Here is a 15,608-nt window from a genome sequence, read left to right as displayed (position 1 = left end):
CTTCATGTGCAGAACTTTGCACTTCTCTTTGACAAACTGCACAAGATTTCTTTTGGCCCATACCTCAAGTTTATTAAAGTCCCTTTTAATTGAATGTCTTACTTTTGGCTCTGTCTACCTTCCCTAACTTAGTGTCAGCCACACATGCTAAGGGTACATTCTCTCTTATCATCCAGGTCGTTGCAGAAAACATCAAATAATATCAAGTATTCAGCCCTGGGGCATTCTTTTCTTTACTAGTTGCCCATAGACACTAAGTTGCTAACTACAGCCCTTTGACTAAATTGTGCTACAGACAATTTTCAAACATCTAACAGCCTGCTGATCCTGCCCGAACTCTCTCAGATACCAAATGAAAATGCTATGGGAGATGGTTCAAAAAATATTACTAAATGCCAAGTGTATTGCATCCAGCACTCCTCCTTTGTCCACACAGATACTCTCTAGTCTATAATTCTGTGATAATTACCAGTACCTAGACATCAGCAATTTTTGTTGCCCTCCACCCATCATCAGGAGTCAACTGAACACATTTTATTTCTGATAGTTACTGAGTCCCAGTGATTCTTGGAGACCCTGCTATCTTCCCAAGTAACATTTTCTAGTGTGTCACTCTACTCCATATTAGAAATTATTTCCTTACTGCTAACCTGCTGCAGCGAAGAACACTAGTTTTTTTATTTCCTACAATGTATACAGAGGAAAGATGACTTCCTTCCTCTTCATGTTTTAAGTGTTTGAGAAGAAACTTCAGTTTTGCAGCCTCCTTTTTTAGTCAGGGAACTCCAACAGTATGTACCTTTCCATTAGGGAATAGTTCTTAGGCCTGTGATAATTACTGTTGCTCTCTTCTGTGTATTCTCTTAATGTTTGCCTCTCGTTACCTGAAGTTCAGTACTAAAAACTAGGCCTGAAACTCCAAGTGAGACTATACCATTCCTGACTACAGAGGAAGATCTTCATCTATCTTGTAGATGTTGTCATTGTGTTCCTTTCCTAATACCTGGTAACATACTATTGTTGATTCATTGTCAACTTGTAACTATAACTTGAAAATCCAGATGTAATCAGGTGCTAGTCAACTGCTACTGTCCAATATTTATAAAACTGATATATTTCTTTCCAGGTGAAGTATCTTACACATTTTTGAAGGCAGTGTCTCCAATTTATCAGGCATTTTTCAAAACATAAACTTTCCTCCATCATTCTAGCATTTCTTTGCTTGTTGGTACCCATACCACTTCTATACACACCATGTAGACTATAATTCAGATCATAAATAAAATTATACCAGGCCTAGGACTGATCCTTGCAGAACTCTGTTTGACACAGCATTTTGATTTCATAGTTGACAATCTAAACATTTAAATATAACTTTCTACCCTGGGGGAGTGGGGGGCAGGGTTTGTGCTAGACCAAGTTTCCCTGATCATTAGTTTCACTTCTAATATTTTTCTAAAATGAAATGAAATGAAACAGAGAGAAAATCTGCAGTATATCAGCCAACTCTAGGGAAACATTGCATCCTCTACTGAGACTCTTTCTAAAATTGATTTTGGAGCAAGACAGTTAAACATGGTTTTAATTTCTTGCCTTATGTCTTACAAACTGATGTCTGTTTTGAGTACTGTAAATTCTTGTTTTTATTCATATCTTCCTCAAATTTGTCTGAGCTGGTAATTAGTACAACTCGGTATCAATGAGATAGTCCTTCCCCAGGGTGTACTGAGTCTGTAAACCTGAGCAATGCATAAATCTGTAACCCAGAATGCCTTATCATGTGGTTAGTTCTTGCCCATATTCTTCACATACCTTAAGAGTAACAGAGTGGCTGCATAGGCTGGGTGCAGAGCTGGGTCTACTGCGTATTATCACAGCATCCTATTTCCCTTCACTCAGCATGAAGGGCTAGAACTACCTTTGATAGCTTAGGAAATGGCATCTAATAACACGTACATCCTGAGTGCCACTGAAGGGGTAGGACGTAGATTTTCTATATTGATGGCCCAGTTTCAATTTCCATCTCTGACTGAATCAGTATTTGCAAACTGACTCACAAAAAAAGAATTGTCATTTGTCTGTGTTGTGCACCTGGGAGAATAGACAGCACATGACATAGGTTCAGATACCACATTTCAATTTTTTCCAGGCACTCAGTGAGAGTTACAGGTAGGATTACATTTCCATGCTTTTGCATGAGGGTCCCTAGTATTTCTTTGTCTTTCTATATTTACCTGCTTCCTCTTTTTCCTCAACTGAAAACAATACAAAATTTATAGTCTACATAACTCAGTAGAACAAAATCCTGTTCATAACCGGGATTCTGATGTTTAATACTACTGCTACTACTACTGATAATTCTCAGTCCCAGAGATGGGTGGAGCGAAGTAAAACTTGGCTACAAGAGGATCTCTGATCCACAGGCTTTCAGAAGCTGGAAGGAATATTTTGATGCTTTAGGCTGTCATTTTCTGGACAGACAAGGAGATTTTGAGGCTGATTCATTAAAATGCACAGCCCTTCTTTTTTACTGGCTAGCAAACATTTAACAGTTATGGCAGGCAGGAGAGTGACTTCTCCCCACCTTTTGATCACCCCAGAATGTAGGGATTTTTTTTAAAGTGGCAGTTTTGCTGAGACTCCAACTAGCCTTAACAAGTCCTACAGTCATGGACAACATGATCACTGAACCAAATCAAGGTAGCTCAAACTGGCCTTGACAAACCTGGGCACTAAGGACTGTGTGAGAGGTAACGTTTTTTGAAGCTACCTTTATTTAACTACCAAAATTCCAAAAGTGGCAGGAGTGCCATTCAGGGTTAATCTGTACATAGGTTTCACAAATTAACCTGGAGAAGTATTATTTGCAAAATAGTACTGAGGGAAATGAGTGTTTCCCTCCAATCAGCACTTGTGAGACCCATCTGGAGTGCTGTGTCCAGCTGTGGGCTCCCCAGTGCAACAGACATGGAAACTGGAGTGAGACCAGTGAAGGGCCACAAAGATGATTAAGGGACTGGAGCATCTCTCATATGAGGAGAGGATGAAAGAGCTGAAACTGTTCACTCGAAAGAAGAGAAGGCTCAGAGGAGTCTTATCCATGTGTTCAGATACCTGATGGGGGGAATACAGGAGACAGAACCAGAGCCTTCTCAGTACTGCCCAGGACAGTGATGGGCACAAACCGAAACACAGGAAATTCTACTTAAACATAAGAAAGAATTTTTTGGAACAGGCTGCCCAGAGAGGTTGTAGCCTCTCCCTACTCTAGCTGACCCTTCTTTGAGCACGGGGGTAGGACCTATAGCATTAGGTATTAGATTAGAAGGCAAGATACTTTTTTTTAGGAGATGTGATTGCCCTAACACTGAAATATCTGTCAGTATATTTTTGTTAGCTTGGTTGAAGTATATATCTAAAAGGATACAGGTTTCTTTACCACTAACAGCCCTTTGACATCTTAACTCTTCCTTACTATATAAACTTTGAAATTGCTGAATCAGTATTGTCAATATAGTTGCAGCATGCCAGAGACTTGCCTAATGCCTTTTGATCTTGGTATGGTGTTTTTATTATTAATATTGAGAGTGATTACTTGAAAGTCTGCAAAATCATTCTTTGTCAAGAAGATAGCGTGCTTCAGTTAAAAGTTCATAATTTCTCTGGGTCTTCACCATGCTAACAACAGTAATTGTAATTAAATGAGTGTAGGCTTTCAGCTAAATTTGGCTAATCAGCTTATCTGGATTGTTCTCCTCCTGCAGTCTGAATGTCTAATCTGCCTCTATTTGTCTAATATCTAATCTGTTTCTCCTCCATGTGGAGCTTCTGTCTTGATAAGAAAAAAATCAAGTGTTTTCTCTGCTATACAGTTTTAGGAATGACTTCTTATGTTATATGTGAACTATTTTTGTTTTGAAGATCCTTGCATTGGAAAATGCACTGGCACTTTGTAGGATCTTCTGTAATCTGCACTAGCACCTATACTGCTAGGCAAGGAAGGAAGCCAGGGTATGTTGTGTGATGATGCATGGAAATGAGGTTCTGTTTTGGGGAAGTAAGGGTATACATTTTAAGGAGGCATAAGAAATTGGTTTGAGGTCCTGAGTAGGAGATAAACAGAGCCTGCATTTGGACAGGGTGCTTGGAAAGGAAAAACAGGAGAACTGTCAATCTTTGCTGTTTGATTGAAATTCAGTATAAAAGGAGTCATATTTAAATATTTGTCTCTTCACATGGAAACTGCAAACAATTTTTATTACCAGCTCACTCTCAAACCTTTTTTTTCAAGTAATGTTGCTTGGCAGTAAGGAAATTTCTCTGCCAGGTTGAAAAACTGTTCCATACTCTACCGCTGATTCGCTAAGTTATGTGGTGGGATGCTTGCTTTGCTTTGTCTTTTTCTCTTATCTGTAAAACACCCAGGGCAATATCAATGCTATTTGTAAGGTAGATAGTGATTGGTCTCTCTAAAAACTGAGACTTGTTATTTTGGTCCAGTGTTGCATTTAACAGCTACTTCCAGCAATGCAAACCTGAAAATTGTTCAGAGCTTCTGACAAGTTGATTTTATCCAATTAAGTAGGAAATGTCATTGCTGGGGCCAGGGCGGGAAATAACCCTAGAAAAGTCTCTCTTTTCACACCACCTCATATCTCTAAAGCCCATCTCTTCAAAAAAAAGATCTCCTTTTGCAGAAATGATTTGTAAGACCAGGAAAATTCTCACAGCTCAGAAGTAGGCCAGGAAAAATGCGCTGTGCAGAACAGGGCCAGTTTGATGGTTGAGGAATAGGTATAATAAAGGATGTTGACACATAATGCTGGAGGCCAGCTGCCAAGTTTTCCAGTGTCTCAGACTATTAGGGAAAAGCAAAGAACTTCAGAAGTGCAACTCAAAATAGCCAGCACCTGGAGCAGGGAACTCTTTAAAAGACATGCAAATTTACAGGGACCCATCCAGAACTAAAAGTAGGAGAAGTCCTAAATCTGCTCCTTGAAATCCTCTGATCAGTACCTTCTTCATCTGCTTTCCTTACAAAAACACAGACGATATTGTCCCTTTAAAACTTGTCACAGAGTAGGGACAGCAATCCCTATGTGCTGTGGATGGAGTTCAAGTGACTGCCACTACTTAGGGAGCAAGATCTGAGAGGTCTTCTCCCATCTCTTTCTACCTCCTGTCTTTATCTCTAACCTGCAGCCTGCTTATGGGGGAGGGGAAGGAAATCTCTCCTCTCCTGGTGGACTGAGAACAGGTTTACAAAGAGCGAGCTTGAAGGGAAACTTGCCCAAATGTGTGGATAGGAGGGATGGAGCTGGTGAAGAGGACCCACCCCTGGGGCTACAGCTGCACCCTTGCACCAGCGGTTACTGCCCACTCCCAGTTGCTCCCAGCTTCCTGACCAGTTTCAAATGTAACAAACTAGATTTGTAGAGATCTAACACTAAATCGTCAAAGCTACAGAGATTAAGGTACATTAAGCTTCTTTCAGTCCTTATTCCCAGAAGAATGTGCGTGACATTAAACAGACCCGGATAGCTGACAGCCCTTCCCGGCTCTGTCTTTTGTATCACTTACAGTCTGATTCTGCTCTATGCCCGTCTCCATCCACTTAACCTGGAAATAAGCATAATGCCCTCATTTTGCTACCTTTTTACCTCTCAGAAAAATATTCCTACTGCTCATTTGAGTTACCAGCCTGAGCTCTCAAACTCTATGGCTACTGTGGATTTGGTCTAGTTGCTTATGTGGGAACGTCACCACGTTCACGAGAAGCGAGGCAGATTTTACAGCCAACTTCAGCATGCCTTTCAGTCTGTTTTTTACTGAAAAGTAAAAAAGGGTACTGAAAAGCCTAATTTTTCCCTCTCTCTGCTTTTCCCTTCCTCTCCTTCTCTCCTGCAAAGTATTTGTTAGCTGGCCTGCATACAGACACAACAAAATAAAAATAGATCTAAAAGAGAATACGAAAAAGTGACAGGTCATTGTTTTCACTTTTGTTATTCTAATGTATCTCATTTATCCTTGCCATTTTAATCTATCTCATTTCGGTTAAAACTACTTACTATTAAGTATAACTTAATTGTGTCTTCAACATTTAATGTATGAAAATAAATGTCACGGCCTTTTGCAACATACTACTTGTCTTCTAGAATCTCAAATTCATCTGTGTTAGAAGAGATGCTCCTTTGCTAAAATAGCCCACTGACATTCTGCATGACAAGTTCTTACAAGGTACAATGGGGTAAAATATTAGGTTTGGGCTTAATTTGTTCTTTTCAACCAAGGAAAAAAAATCTGCTGCTTTTTAAATAGAAGCAAATCGAGGCTTTTGTCTTCTGATTTAATCAAAAATTATCCCAAACAATTCGTAGCAGTCCTTAAAAAATTTAATTAATTTCTGTTGTCACTTTGTGAGACTTAATAATTAAGTGGGATCATAATAATTAAAGCTGATTCTGATTTATGAGGATTGTCTGAAAATTATTTCAATATTCTGAGGATTTGGATGAAAACCTAAACTGGCAAGTGTTTTCCTTTCCCTTTAAAGAGGAGAATGGCAGGTTTTATGAAACCTTTGAAAAAAAAAGAAAAAAACCCAACAGTCTGTGTCCAAATATTTCAGGTAATATTGAGGCTGAAGCATTCTGTTTATGTAGGCCAGATTTCCACATTATTTAATTTATTTGGGGAGAACCGAGGCTTCAGCTGGCTCCATTAACGTTTAAGTAGCATCCAATACGTATTAGTCTATCTATACCTGTTTGATATTTTCCCCCTACAAGTCTGCTTCTGACTTCTGTAAGTCTTAAAGAATAATAGTATACACTACTGTAACTGAGAAAGCGTTAAACTAGCAGTTTATCCGGAATTTATATGCATTAAAGAGGCATTGACAGCTTCATTTTATAAACAGAAACTATTTGTAAAAATATCAAAATCTTGCTATTCACTTACAGAACACCACAAAAAATGCAGAGCCCTGGCAAGTTGCAGACGCTTTTCAACAGTATATATATTCCTCTGAAGGTCTCTTACTTTCCCAAAACACGAAATTCTGTAGAAATACCGTGTCCTTAATAGTTAAAGATGTGGTTAAGGGAGCCGAATCTTTATCCATATTCAAAGCTCAGCCATGAAATTGTGTTACTTCCTTCTCTTTGAAATCAATTTACGACAAAAGTACTGAAGCTGCCCCCTCGGTTTCTATCCTAATCTGGAGAAAACCCCCTAAAGAATAAGCCTGCATTACGGGGGAGACTTTTTATCTACGGGTTTTATTTTAATTTAGAAGGAAAAACAAAAGTTTGCCGTTCCCGGGGTCTCTCTGGCTTCACAACGCGAGGTTAAACACATCTTTTCTCTCTCATCTGGGGTCCCAACAGCAAGAAACTCCCCCAAATGGAAGTCCACCGTCTTCTCTTCACTCTCCGAAGAAACGGGGGTGATTTCGTGGCACGCATTTTACAAAAAATATGAATTTATAACTCCGAAGAAACACAGACTCGGAGGACGAAAAGCTCTTCCTGGCTAACAGTTAGGCGGGCTCTGCAAAGCACCAATCACAGATCACCGCTTCGCTATAAATTCAGGCATCGGGGTTACTGTAGCCCAATTACTTTCTTTTGATTAGGAAGAAGTCTCTGCAGCGATGTCGGAGACCGCTCCCGCCGCCGCTCCCGCTGTCGCGGCCCCCGCCGCCAAGGCCGCCGCCAAGAAACCGAAGAAAGCGGCGGGCGGCTCCAAAGCCCGCAGGCCCGCGGGCCCCAGCGTCACCGAGCTGATCACCAAGGCCGTGTCCGCCTCCAAGGAGCGCAAGGGGCTCTCCCTCGCCGCGCTCAAGAAGGCGCTGGCCGCCGGCGGCTACGATGTGGAGAAGAACAACAGCCGCATCAAGCTGGGGCTCAAGAGTCTCGTCAGCAAGGGCACCCTGGTGCAGACCAAGGGCACCGGCGCCTCCGGCTCCTTCCGGCTCAGCAAGAAGCCAGGAGAAGTGAAGGAAAAAGCCCCCAAGAAGCGGGCGGCCGCGGCCAAGCCCAAGAAGCCGGCGGCCAAGAAGCCCGCCAGCGCCGCCAAGAAGCCCAAGAAGGCGGCGGCGGTGAAGAAGAGCCCCAAGAAAGCCAAGAAGCCGGCGGCCGCCGCGGCCAAGAAAGCGGCCAAGAGCCCCAAGAAAGCGACTAAGGCTGCTAAGCCCAAAAAGGCGGCGGCGGCAGCGAAGAGCCCGGCCAAGGCGAAGGCGGTGAAGCCCAAAGCAGCCAAGCCCAAGGCGGCCAAGCCGAAAGCGGCCAAGGCGAAGAAGGCGGCGCCCAAGAAGTGAAGTGTTGAAGTGGAAATACTTAAACCCAACGGCTCTTTTAAGAGCCACCCACTGTTGTCCCAGAAAGGGCTGATACACTCCATCACCGAGCTCCGTGCCTGCAGCAGAGCTAACCACACGCCACTATCCGTGTGGGACGTTCGTCTGTGGAGTGGATGGGACGCTAAACTTCCGGCCGTGGTTACGCAAAGACTTGGAAAAATAAAGTGTACATTCCCTGCGAAAACATTTCTAAAGGCTGACTTTTTTTGAGCACCGCAAGAGGGTGTACGTGTTAAAGGGACTGCTTAGGGCGGGTAGCGCTCCGGGGCGCGGAGGTTTCGGTGCTTTAACCAGCTCGGTTCCTAACGGCCTGGGTGCGACTGCCACGCCTCTTAGTGACCGTAGCCGGGACCCGTCAGCACGGCTCCTCCACTTCCTTGGCAATGACCTTTCCGCTTGGCAGCGCTGTCGTGGGGCACGTCTCAATTTCTGCGTGATTTCACTGACCTGCTTTTTGGGAAGGAGTTTGCCGGGGCGGGAGGCGGGTGGAGCTACCAGCGGTCCTCTTCCGCACCCTGCCGGCCTGTTGGCGGTGCAGCCAGAGCTCTGCCGGGCAGCTGTCCCGAGCGGCTGCAGGCAGGGCGCTTTGTGCCCGGGGCTTCTGAGCCCGGTAGGAGCGCAGAGGCAGAGCGGCGCGGAGCTCTCCGCAGCACCGGTGGCTCCGGGAGCTCAGCCAGCGGCCGGTTGTGATTGGCTGATGGGAGAAGCCGCAGCCTCTTATTGGGCGACGGGAAAATTTCGAAAAGCCCGCGCTGCTGCCGCAACACGGAGCGCTGCCCGCGCTGGCTCCGCGCTTGCCGGTGATCCCGGGTCCACGCGTCCCCGGACAGCCCATCCTCCCAAAGCGTCTACCCCGCCTTAGAGGTGTCGTGGCTTCTTCTGGTCGCCTTGTCCTTGTCTTCCGATCTACAAGGCTGCTTCCTGTCTTCTCATACAGAAGGGAATTATTTTAAGCTTAGACTACCCTGAGACAGCTATGCAAAAAAAGTGATTAGGGTCTTTGATTTTCCCCTCATCTTCATTTTTTGGGACGGGTGTGTTTATCTATTGGAAGCTATGTGAATTAATTTATCATGGAAGATGTAGTATAATGTACCACATCTCATATCTCTGCTGATCAAGCATAACAAAACTGCTTACATTTATTAGAAAATTGAGTATTTGAATGTTAGCACTTACGAAAGTTAACACATTTCAATTTGCTTGAAGCTGTAAAATACTCATCAAGAATTTCAGACACAGATCCTTAATTATTGCAAGCTCTGATAACTGTGATTTAGCAAGATTTATTTCAAGTTCTATTCAGCATTTCAGTATTTAAGTACGTTTTCACACCTAAAAAGACCGAGAAACTCCTGTGTTAAAGCTCTTTCATGGAGTATGTAGGTGGCTCTTAAAAGAGCCTTTGGGTCGAGCAGGTCTGACTCAGGACACGGAGGCAGCTTACTTGGAGCTGGTGTACTTGGTGACGGCCTTGGTGCCCTCGGAGACGGCGTGCTTGGCCAGCTCGCCGGGCAGCAGGAGCCGCACGGCCGTCTGGATCTCCCGCGAGGTGATGGTGGAGCGCTTGTTGTAGTGCGCCAGGCGCGAGGCCTCGCCGGCGATGCGCTCGAAGATGTCGTTGACGAAGGAGTTCATGATGCCCATGGCCTTGGACGAGATGCCCGTGTCGGGGTGCACCTGCTTCAGCACCTTGTACACGTAGATCGAGTAGCTCTCCTTGCGGCTCTTCTTGCGCTTCTTGTCGCCCTTCTTCTGCGTCTTGGTCACGGCTTTCTTGGAGCCCTTCTTGGGCGCGGGGGCGGACTTGGCCGGCTCGGGCATTTTACCAGTGCTCCTTCCCTGTTTCAGAACAAGATCGGTAGCTAAAATGGCCGCAGCGCCCTCCATTTATAGGGCTGTTATGCAAATACCAGACGTCTAACTCCTGTAATTCGATTGGACATTCCCGCACGGGCGTGTATCTTTGACTCTGATTGGACACAATACGATCCGTCTTCTCATTGGTTGTATAAGCAATGACTGCTTCCAGCCAATCACCAAGCGCTAATCCCGCCCAGGGAAGGGATAAAACGGGAAGAGGCGTTGCGTCAGTATGATTTCCTTGGTCTTTTTTTGCGTGGGGAGGTCGTAGTTTTTCAGGCGTCTTAAGCATGTCGGGCCGCGGGAAGCAGGGAGGCAAAGTCCGAGCTAAGGCCAAGTCGCGCTCGTCGCGGGCCGGGCTGCAGTTCCCCGTGGGCCGCGTCCACCGGCTCCTCCGGAAAGGTAACTACGCGGAGCGGGTGGGGGCTGGAGCGCCCGTCTACATGGCGGCCGTGCTGGAGTACCTGACGGCCGAGATCCTGGAGCTGGCGGGCAACGCGGCCCGCGACAACAAGAAGACGCGCATCATCCCCCGCCACCTGCAGCTGGCCATCCGCAACGACGAGGAGCTCAACAAGCTGCTGGGCAAGGTGACCATCGCGCAGGGCGGCGTGCTGCCCAACATCCAGGCCGTGCTGCTGCCCAAGAAGACCGAGAGTCATAAGGCTAAAAGCAAATAAGCTCAGCGAGCAAAGCTGCTCAGATTTTCCACAACGTAACATTATAACCCAAAGGCTCTTTTCAGAGCCACCCACACACTCACAAAAGAGTTGTATTGCCTTTTTTACAAAAGCTCTTTGGTGCTAAGTGTTTCTTATTTGCTGCTGCTGTTATGGAGCTAAAAGCATGCTCTGTGGCAATGTCTTAAAGCCTTTGCTTCCTACCTGAGAGGGGTGATACATTTGCTTTCTAACACACCCTTTTTCATAAGAAAGCAGTAATTATATTTGTAGTGATTTATTGATTCTTTTGCGTCTTTCTTGTAACAGGATTGGTAAAACGCTTGCTCTTAATATTAAATCTGCTCAACTTTCATGACATTACAGGCTACTTACGGTGTGAAATATGGAGCGGGTGGCTAAAAGACTGAGGGGGGAGTGGAAAAAAACTGCAGCATGAAAATAAATAGGAGACCATCCCAAACCTATATAACGATGTCTAAGAATGAAGAAAGGCTTCCTTTGTGGCCTTTGTTCTTTAAAAGGTATAAAGTTTCCTTGTGACTTTATTTAGAAATAAAATGAGAAACGCTTTAGGGGAAATGGCTCATTTTGATCTAGAACTTTAGTCAGACCTGCATTGTAACACAACAATGTAGCATCTTTCCATTCAAAAGAAACTCCTTGCAGCTCTGGTATGTTCCTGTTTTAAGTGGAATTTTTAAACTTGCCACTTAAATTCCCTCACTATGCATAGCTATTCCTCTTGCTACATCAGTTGATGGCAAGCAATATCATTTGAATTAGTCTTCTACATTGTTGGCGCAAGTATCACCTAAGAGCACAATGTTAAAGCTCTTTAGATTCACTGTTATAAATTATGAGAAAGACTGTCTAGCTGATTCTTCTTGCTAGGATGTTCCCAGAAACTCTACCTAATGGTCTGCAGCATGCTGCACTGGGGCCGTAGCTCCCACCTGTGCAGCATCTCTGTCCTCTCCATCCTCTGGGGAGAAGGAGAAATGCTCTGGGCCTGGAGGAAGAAAAATACACCTATAGCAAGATACTACCCCCTGCACCTCTCCTCCCCACCCCATTCCCAAGCTGTAGCAGAGAGGCTTTTTAGGTAGGATTGTATCATGGCCAAAGTGGGACATCAGGGATCATTTGTGGAGAGAAACATAAAGGAAAAGAGCTGTCTGGAGCACCAGACTGTTCTGATACGGTGACAGCATCTGTGCCTAAGGGCTTTGTTTGCAAGTGTATATGTTTAGAGCTGTAATGTTTTTATTATGCTGTTTTATTGATCCTCATCAGCTGCAGCTACACATCTCCTAGCACTTATACTTCTCTTCTTGAAGAACTGTGATGATATAAAAACTGTGTTTTAACATGCACAAGTCTTCTATATTTAGTTTCCAGAACAGATCCCTGCATATGTGTGTGTCAGAGGATCGCAATCATAGAATGGTTTGGGTTGGAAGGGACCATCAAAAATCATCTAGTCCAACCCCCTGCTGTGGTCAGGGACATCTTTCACTAGATCAAAGCCCCGTCCAACCTGATTTTGAACAATTCCAGGGATTGAGGCATCCACAACTTCTCTGGGCAACCTGGTCCAGCATCCCACCACCCTGATTGTAAAAAAAGTTCTTCCTCATGTCCAGTCTGAATCTACCCTCTTTTACTTTAAAACAGTTGCCCTTTGTCCTGTCACCTGTCTTCTTACCTGCCTTGGCAAAAATTCTCTCTTCATCTTTCTATATTGAAAGGCTGCCATAAAGTCTCCCCAGAGCCTCCTCTTCCCCAGGCTGAACAACCCCAGCGCTCTCAGCCTTTCTTCATGGGAGAGATGTTCCAGCCCTCTGACCATTTTTGTGGCCCTCCTCTGGACTCGCTCTAACAAGTCCACGTCTTCCTTGTGCTGCAGACCCCAGAGCTGGATGCAGTACTCCAGGTGGGGTCTCACAAGAGCCAAGTAGAAGGGGAGAATCACGTCCCTCGATCTCCTGGCCAGGCTGCTTTTTATGCAGCCCAGGATATGATGGGATTTCTGGGCCACAAGCGTGCATCTCTAGATCAAAGCACTGGAATTCCAGAGAAAGCCTGTGAGAGTATCTGTATCCAGGGGTAGGATTTCTCTGTGAACAAACTCCTATATGTGGAAATCAGAGCTGGTACCACAGGAGAGGGCCCTGCCCTTCTCTGAGTGTGGAGGTAAGCCCAGCACATCTCTCCCAATTCTTCTTGTCATCTGACCAGAAATTCATTTTCTTCAGAATTTCATTTCAAACACCTCTTATTTCACTCACTACTCTGCTCACCTCAGTAACTGGAGTTTCACCCACTGTGATACTTAGGTCCACTTCTTAGCATTCCCTATTGTTGTTCTTAGCCACTAGTGGTTGTACCAGTTGTGAACCCTGTGCTGTCATCACACTGACGAGGCCTCAAACGTAAATGTAAATGTCCTGTAAGTCCGATGGATTATATGATAACAGTGCTGGCAAATCTACTGGTATTAGAGAGTCGTGGCTTTCAAGCAAATTCCACTGGATGAAGGAATGTAGCAAAGCAAGTTTAAATAAATGAGCTTTCTCTCATTTGCATATACAACAAACAGTAGTAAAGAGGAAATCCATACCATATGGTGCCTTAGCTGTATCACTGGGTTCCAATACACCTTCACATTCTAAAGAACTTGTGATGCAAAAAAACCTCCAACCAAGCTCCCTCAAGTCTTGTAGATCACAGATATGTTTAGGGATAACTCAATAATGTCAGTCTATAGATCAAAAGTCTTAGAACTGCGTAGTTAAAAAGTAAGATGAAAGGCTTTTCTATCCCTTTTCACCTTTACTTTGTCTGCAATCTTAGGAATAATGTACTCTATTAAAAAGATCTTACATGACTTTAGTTTGCATATTATTATTATTAAAGTTGTAGCAGATACAGATATGGATTTAAATTGCCATATAAGCCCTCAAGAAAATTAAGAGCAACTTTGCAGTTGGATATAGTACACTGATGTGATGATTTTTGTACTGACTGTGTACTTTCTTGTGCAGTCACGGTGAGATGTTGCCTTACTGCAACAAACAAATGCAATTTCCTCATTATAGTTTAATGAGGAACTCGGGCAACTGTCCTAATTAAAGCATGCTTGAAAACAGATTTTTTTTAAATGGAGCAGAGTTTTACAAAGGGTTCCTTTCTCATTAAAATCCTAGTACTATGTGTCCAAACTCATGAGCAAAATGTAGTACCTATAATCTGAGGATTGGATCCTAAACTTTGATCCAAATAATAATAATTGTCTCCAATCAACAGTAAAAGTAACTTCATTAGGGATTATACACAGCAGCAAACTTTTCTTTCCGCTTTAATTATTTTTGTCTAAGAAAACCCTCTGGTCCATGAGAGAACTGACTAGGTCACTAACAGAAACACTCGGGAAACTCATCTGTGGCCACTTGTAGCAACCTCTACAGGCAAGGCAGCCTTCCGGAAAGCATGATACTAAATTGTATCAAATGTGCTCCACACTTTGGGGAAAGGGGTTTGCAGCTAATTAATCTGTAAGCTACTGGTCTCAGTCTCTGCATCACCCATTTCTGCCAGGAAACTTCGGAAGATGATTTTCCAAGTCTTCCAGTGGTTATGTTGCTAGAGGGAAAAGTTATACTAGGATACTCACCCTGCACTTAGGAAGAGTTTATGAAGAAATGATGATTGTGACACACTAAAAGATTTTGTGTAATTCCTTTAGGCTTCCTTTAGTATTCAGAAGGTTGTTTATAACTGCCTCAGGAAACATATCTAGACACAGATCTTCAGGTATAAAGAACAAAGCAGACTTTGTGGAGCCGAATGGTAATGTTATGCACCAGCCTGGCAGGTCCACTAGTGACAAACCTTCCAGCTAGTCTATAAACAGTTTTAGTTCATTCTGTTCAGTCAAAAAGAGAACATAATTGAAATTAAAGCCGGTTTTGCCTGCTCATGTCATATATATTTGAGTGGCAATTCTTTCACTTTAATTTGTTTAAAATAACAGTTTGAATGAAAATGGAATTCACAGTGGTAATTATAATCATAGAAAAGAGTTGTACTTTTCTGGACACCTGTAACTTAATACATTAATAACTCAATCACGTTTGCCCCTGAAATTAGGGAATATATTCTACCAAGAAATATTCTGGAGATGTTGTCTAAATTCTGTAAATTATATTCAGGAATGAAATTAGATAAACAACTGTACAAATTTAAAAGGATATAAATCATTTTAAAAAGGTAGACATGTTTGAAGTGCACAAAATACTAATAGTCTAACAACCGGCAAGTACAATAGCCGCATCGCTTCTATTATGACTGTGTAAGTAACATTTAAAATCTTAACACATTTAATTTAAAAATACAGCCTCATAACTCTTTCAGTATTTATTCATCCACTTTACAAATACAGTCCAACCTACTGTAAGCAGCATGCATGTGAGGTTTGTTAGAAAAGTGTGAAATACACAGCAAAATTTCTGGATTGCTCATTTGAAAAAAAAAACCTTTTGGTTATTGTTCATTTTTGAGATGTCATACAGACATCTGATTGGTAATGTATTTAACGATTTCTTCCGCTTGTTGGATCCAGCTGCACGTCAGCGAGCACTTCTCTATTCCAGAGGCCGGCAGCTGCCGGGAGCGAGCCCGGCGCCCTGCGGCCAGCGCTG

At 43.6% G+C, this 15,608-nt stretch overlaps 4 protein-coding genes across 4 annotated transcripts in view; 2 read left to right on the top strand and 2 right to left on the bottom strand.

The window, feature by feature from the left end:
* The window catches only part of LOC143159381 (histone H3), a 137,809-nt gene that overhangs the window by 93,170 nt on the left and 29,031 nt on the right, over positions 1 to 15,608 (bottom strand). The window lies entirely within an intron of this gene.
* LOC143159299 (histone H1.01-like) lies at positions 7,641 to 8,546 on the top strand. Its single transcript, XM_076335918.1, has one exon. It carries the CDS (start codon positions 7,655 to 7,657, stop codon positions 8,318 to 8,320), a length of 666 nt encoding a protein of 221 aa, XP_076192033.1. The 5' UTR covers positions 7,641 to 7,654; the 3' UTR covers positions 8,321 to 8,546.
* Positions 9,613 to 10,223, bottom strand: LOC143159310 (histone H2B 1/2/3/4/6). The gene has a single exon (XM_076335944.1). It carries the CDS (start codon positions 10,184 to 10,186, stop codon positions 9,806 to 9,808), a length of 381 nt encoding a protein of 126 aa, XP_076192059.1. The 5' UTR covers positions 10,187 to 10,223; the 3' UTR covers positions 9,613 to 9,805.
* LOC143159303 (histone H2A.J) lies at positions 10,476 to 10,972 on the top strand. Its single transcript, XM_076335931.1, has one exon. The coding sequence runs from the start codon at positions 10,516 to 10,518 to the stop codon at positions 10,903 to 10,905; it is 390 nt and encodes a 129-aa protein (XP_076192046.1). The 5' UTR covers positions 10,476 to 10,515; the 3' UTR covers positions 10,906 to 10,972.

Source organism: Aptenodytes patagonicus, chromosome 1 (genome assembly GCF_965638725.1).
Source record: "Aptenodytes patagonicus chromosome 1, bAptPat1.pri.cur, whole genome shotgun sequence".
In the NCBI taxonomy this organism is placed as follows: domain Eukaryota; kingdom Metazoa; phylum Chordata; class Aves; order Sphenisciformes; family Spheniscidae; genus Aptenodytes; species Aptenodytes patagonicus.
The sequence above is the reverse complement of the archived record's forward strand: the minus strand, read 5'-3'. Positions and strand labels throughout refer to the sequence as shown.

What these genes read in the sequence shown, in the direction of transcription:
- LOC143159299 (XM_076335918.1), top strand. Translation starts at nt 7,655, where the DNA reads ATGTCGGAGACCGCTCCCGCCGCCGCTCCCGCTGTCGCGGCCCCCGCC.
- LOC143159310 (XM_076335944.1), bottom strand. Translation starts at nt 10,186, where the DNA reads ATGCCCGAGCCGGCCAAGTCCGCCCCCGCGCCCAAGAAGGGCTCCAAG.
- LOC143159303 (XM_076335931.1), top strand. Translation starts at nt 10,516, where the DNA reads ATGTCGGGCCGCGGGAAGCAGGGAGGCAAAGTCCGAGCTAAGGCCAAG.